The 6,000-nt window shown below is 44.6% G+C and overlaps 1 protein-coding gene across 1 annotated transcript in view; it reads left to right on the top strand.

Annotated features, from left to right (window-relative positions):
* Positions 1–1,620: 1,620 nt before the first annotated feature.
* rapgefl1 (Rap guanine nucleotide exchange factor (GEF)-like 1) overlaps positions 1,621–6,000 on the top strand; it is a 42,591-nt gene continuing 38,211 nt past the window's right edge. The window contains exon 1 of the mRNA XM_031575181.2: positions 1,621–3,165. Within this exon, the coding sequence (XP_031431041.1) occupies positions 2,778–3,165 (388 nt within the window). The 5' untranslated portion in view covers positions 1,621–2,777. The remainder of the gene's footprint in view (positions 3,166–6,000) is intronic.

A 6,000-nucleotide genomic window follows, 5' to 3' on the forward strand; every position in this document is an offset into this window, starting at 1 on the left:
CCTTTCTCAATAGAGCAGTGTGACCTGTGTTGCCCCATGCAAGCCACGTGGGCACTGAGAAGCCTGTCTGTGTGTGACGTCGCAGTTTCTTTTTCACACCTCGGGTTAAGTGCGAGCGTGTAGTTTCCTCCGCCCTGGTGCAGAAACAGCATCAGACCCTAGTTTAGAGGAAGGTTCCCTTACATCACACACAGATGGGGGTCATCATAATGGAGACAGTTCACCTCACTTCACAGGTGTCTTTTCCCCTCCATCAGAGATGATGGATCACTGAGTGCTAGGTCTCCCTGTTAGGTGGTCACCCTGGGGACCCATGTCTCTTGATTCTCAGGCACTGACTGGACAAGTAAAAGTTTGTTTAGTTTGCTTCTACAAATGATATCCTCTTCGTGTCCTTGCATTACTCTGTTTCTCTCTCTCTCTCTCTCTCTCTCTCTCTGAGGATTTTGCAAATCACACCAACGGAGTTTAAAACTGTTCAGTTGCTCTGTAAATAATGTTTATCATACAATTTCACAAAAGATGTTTTGTTTGTTGTTACAGAAGAGATTGCTTAAGATGAACAAACTGACTATTTTATTTAGTTTAATCTTAATTAATTTGTCCACAAAGAGACTTGGTAAAATACTTATGGAATTCAAAGGAACTTGGTCAAATACTTAGGAAAGTCGACCTAAATATATATTATTCACAGAGAAGAATACAAAAAGCTTCAGTTTGAGAGGAAGAAATAACTGATGTCAGCAATTAAACTCAGGACAAGGAAGAGGCTTTGAATTAATGTCAACAGTGGGGGTGTAATCCCTAAAATAAACTGTTGGTGGGGATGTGTGACGTGTAAAACTACCCCATATCTAATTTGATTAGGAACGTGTAATTGGTTGAGAATCAACTTCTGTCTTTAGTCCTGCATTAAAAAGTTACCTTAAATATGCATTGTCTACCTGTGCAAAGAGCAGGGGAGACCAATGAATCATCACTTCTCTCTGGCGAATTTACCCAATGTACCTATGGCATGGCCTCGCTGTTGTTGTTCATCATTAAGGCAGTGCACCCGCGAGCTCAAGTCTCCGCCACAGAGCACGACTCAGAAGGAATACGATCCCATATTTAGGCTCCAGTGTAACATGCTACCTGCTTACGGTCCGCCTCACTGAGATCGATTTCAACTTAACATTTTTCGGCTGTCAGTACACATGACACCCGAGTGGGCTCAGTTTCATAAAAAACCTGCCGTCGCAGAGAGGCAGAGCGTCTTGTAGCTGTTGTTGATGTCTTTCTTTCCCTCGTTGGTCAAAGTAATTAATGGGTCGTCTGTAATGTGCCATTGACACGCAGTGGTGCGTGCACAAGGACTACTGCAGCACTACCATTATGTCGTCTGTACGGTGTGAGTTTAGACCTAACTGTTATTTAGACTTGCACGCCGGAAGGCCAGTGTAGTCTGATCAATGCTCTTGATCGGAAAAAGTTGGAAGGAAAACATTAAACATTAAGTAAGAAAATAATATTAGAAAGATAACAATATGATTCTTAATTATATAATATCAAAAGAAAACACTATACACTAGTTCACAAAATAATAATACGTCTAACGTGCTCTAGATAACCATCAAATAGAGCGTTTTATATTAATAATGGCATCGTGACGCATCCCTCACCATTTAGTAGACATTGGCACAAACATAGGCTACAATGAGTGCATTCAAATTAAACGGCAAATGAATTACTTCAGTAGTTAACTAAAACGGCTGAGAGGGTTAGACCTTAAACCCAACCAAATGATTCCCCCCCTCCTTTTCAATTCTGGCTAGTGAGAAAAAAAAATGCTGTAAGCACACGTGTTTCACCTACTATCAGACAAGAGGCAGTAGCTGAATACCAGTAAACGCGCAACTGCAGAACGACACAGCAGAGAGGGAGGCGATAGCAGCAGTCTCGCATTCGACACCCTCGCACCTCACTAATGGGTGTGTGTGTGTGTGCACCGTAGTGTTGTGTGTGCTAGAGCGAGCGAGTGAGTGAGTGTTCATTGCCTACCACCGAGCTCAGAGGCTACAAACGCAGACGCGAAAACGGGCGCCCACAGAAAGACAACACAGCCTGCGACTAGGACATCAGAAGGAGCCATCATAACAGAGATACTGTCTGACGGACTGAATAGATTTCGTGGACGCCTGGTAGCACCACTCATTTGAGGCAACAACATCTCAACGCAGACGGCTCACAGTTGTGGAACTGCCGCTGGGCTCTGTGTTTACAAACCCCGCTGTTATTCATATCTTTTGTTTCCGCGTTAATTCATTGTGTTCTGTTCAAGGCTGTTACTTCGCCGCATTGCTTTTACGCGCAGCGAGCATTTGAGCAATGGCATTATTTTCTCGTACTCGGGCGCTGATACCGTAAATACAGCCTATGAACAAGGTCTGCATGACTGCAGAGGTGGGGGAAAGCGGTAGCCTCAGGAGCAGGTTTGGATTTGAACGATAACCTAAATGCTGGCGACGCGGTAAATGCCAAACCACCCTTTGAAGAGGGGCGTCGCTGGCGATTCACATCGTTGTATTTGTGTCTGCATTTAAGCATTTGCTAAGGCTACTGACAGATGGGTTTGTTTTCTCCTTGACACAATTAGCACACGCGGAGCATCGTGATTTTACACTGTAAGTAGCCCAATAGGCTACAATGTAGAAACGCAGGCACATTTCTTGTAGAGCTTCTATACTATTTCGCTTTAATTAGTGTTTTGTCAGGCCTTATTTTGGTATTCGATCAAAATGCCGGCCGGAATGAAGCCTTTGGAAAAGTTTTTGAAAAAACAGACCACTGCGCTTAGTCGAGCTGGTGGCTTCGGGGACAAGGCGACTGGCACCGGGGCTTCTCGGCGACGTGCCAGCCTGTCCCGAGTGGTGGGCCTGCCATTCTTCAGGGAGACTTCACCAGAGAGTGGTCCGGCCCGGGAGGTGTTCAGTCCAGATACTGAGGAGGCCCCGTGCTGGCCCTCCGCCACCGCGGACATCAGGAGCCCGTCCTTGTCCAGTGACGAGCAGAGCTCCGAGGCGAGCCTGGACACTAACTGGACCCCATTGCCCCCGGACACACCGGACAACTTGGCGCTGGCGCTTCTGGACAGTGTAGCGGGGAAGCGTTTCGGAAATTGTACAGGTATGTTGTCAGTAGCCAACACTACATCACATTCGTAGCTACCTTCACAGGCCACGTAGGCTATACTTTCAGGTGCATAGCCGACACTTCTGAGAAAAGCATGTATTTTATAAATGCATAATGTGAGAGCACCTGTCTAATCTTATAAGCCTATAAGGTATTAATATTATAAGGTGATGTGGCAAGGTTTTTACGCTCGTGTTAACTCTTGTCAACACTTCTCTATTTCTTAAAGAGTTACAGTATTCTGTAGATGTGTAAATAGTTACCTGTCTGTTCGATGTCTCTGTGCAAAGGGGACTGGTGAATTCATACAGACGCTTCAAAAGATGTATCGGGAGCTTTTGAACACTGCTGTTTTGTTACATACAGTGATTCAAAGGTTACATAACAACAGCAGTAGTATTCATGGGTTACGAAATTGGTTTCTATGTGGGACACTGTATTTCTACTGCATAGGACGAGTAGCGAGCTCAGCAAGGCTGTTCATTTACACACTGAGGCAGACATGCACGCAGCATTGTGACTTAATATTGCATTTGCTGTAGGAATCAATAATGCAAGTAGTCCCTATTGTACTTGGTAATCATTTTAAGGCTATGCGTTCACTCGTGCAGCGCTGCAGCTTTGCAGGAGCCTAGTTGACACAAAATGCACGCGTGCGTTTATTTATTAATTTAGAAAAACGAGGTCATTCCCCCCACAAAAAAAACAGAGGAAAACGGTTGATTTGTATTGGTATAAAAGGAAGCTCACAAAATCCATAGTAACATCTTATCAGGCCTAGCATAACCTGTTTTGTGGTTGTGCACATATGGTTAAGGTCTATTAACAGATCGCCAGTAACGAGCAAACGGGAGCATTAACCAGGCACTATAGAGGGTTTTAATCAAATGTGACTTACTAGTTTAATGGCGATAAGGCAGTTGTTCTCCCTATTTCCCCACATCTCTCTCTTTCTCTCGACGTTTGTGTTTATTGCCTATGAGTAGTTGTAATTCTCTGGCTATTTTCGGAGATTACTGGCATACAGGCGCTGTATAATCTGTATTTGGCTGGGCATATTTTTGGCGATGGCACAAGGCTGTCTGTGTATGAGAAGCCATCTGAAATCTCTGGGAATAGTTTTTTATACGGTTTCAAGAAATACAGTGAAATTTTATTTTTAATTTCAAGCGCGGCTTTCACTTACCATAATTCACAAGTTGCCTTCTCAAGCACATCGTGTACCATCTTTCTCTCAGTTTTCCCACGATGTCTTTGCCCTCTATAGTAGCCCTTGCTTTTGCTTCACCTCTCTCTATGACTTTTCTCCGGGCTAGTGTCAAATAAGAGATTTGGCAGTATTTATAGTTACTACCCAGATAACATACCGCTACTGGAACAGATCAGACTTGGAACCACTAGATCAGTGCCAGATCAAGGCCGACAGGAGTGAAACAAAATAGGGGAAAACTAGGGCAGCCCTCCACTGGACAGGGGCCTTGGAACATACCGGTCAGTTAATTTTTTTTTTTGCAATTTAGACTACAGACACATATGAGCTTTTTTCCTCCTGACCCATCCTTGATTCCTGTTAGATATGGTCAGCAAAGGAACACGACATGAGCCCTGTTTTTTTTGTTGGGTAACCATGGAAACAGCAAAAAAAAGATCAAGCTGTTTTGCCACAGATATGGCTGCTTTAATTGAGTTATAGAAACAGCCCCCGACACTGTAACGCTTCCTGTTTGTATGTAGAACCTACACACTACATACACTCTCATATATCGACAGCAGACATCTTGCATCTTGACAAGTCTGATGGACTCCAGGTTTGAGGAGATCTCTGAGACTGCTCTGACTGGTAGACAAATCTCAAGACAAAACAAGTTATGTCATGCAGGCAAGTTCCTGTTAGGTCACTTTTCACAAGTCACAGTACTATTAATGGCAAGGATCGTTAGTGAAATGTCTTGACGTAAGTTGAGACTGTCTTTGCCCTTTTTTGCCTGCTTAACCTGTTTTAAGAAATAACATTTGGTTGCTGCCTTCAGGAAGAGCTCAATCGTATAAAGCCTTGGGGGCTGTTTGAGAAAGCGATGTTAATCCAGGATTATCCAGAGATAGGATCCCACATTGAGATTGCCCACTCTCAATAGTGCCACTGAAATTAATGATCTTGATCCTGGCTCACAAACCTGTTAAACTGAAGTGTGTTTTTGTGCTTCCAGGGTTTTAAAGGTATACGCTTCTGTGAGATTGTTATCTTTTCCATATCTCATTAACTCCATGAATACAATGGCCATGCCAGCAAGACTCCAGACAAGCTCACAAAGCAGTGGCATTCAAACTGGCAAAATGTGTATTTGCATTTCACTGTACGCAAATAAAATGAGCCCAAACAAACTCTTACTATCTCCTTCCTGATTGGCGACCTCCTGCAGGCCCTTTGTGACCTCACGATGTGTGCCCTTTGTGACCTCACGTTGTGTGTCCATGGCGACGACAGCACCTGAGTCACCTGTCCAGTGTGGTGTGTGAATGGGCACATCTGTGACCGTGGGGGTTACGTGTGTGTGTGTGTCTGTTGTGTGTATGTGTGTGTGTGCTCCATGCTGATAATGAGAGGTGTAGGGTGACAGTTCTGGGAGCAGCAGGTTTGCCCACGGCCTGCCGCCCTGCCGTTACGTAAGCGTGTTTACCTGTGTGCTTTCATTTCTGATCCAGCAGTGCGGAAGGCCTGAGAGCCGGCGTGTTGGGGCAGGACATTTTCCGGAAAGATCCATGATACGGGCACAGGGCTGTTTGGGTATTTTTGTTGTTGCCTTTGCATGAGTTGGCATTTCCCAGGCA

The sequence above is a fragment of the Clupea harengus genome, chromosome 1 (genome assembly GCF_900700415.2).
Source record: "Clupea harengus chromosome 1, Ch_v2.0.2, whole genome shotgun sequence".
Classification (NCBI taxonomy): Eukaryota; Metazoa; Chordata; class Actinopteri; order Clupeiformes; family Clupeidae; genus Clupea; species Clupea harengus.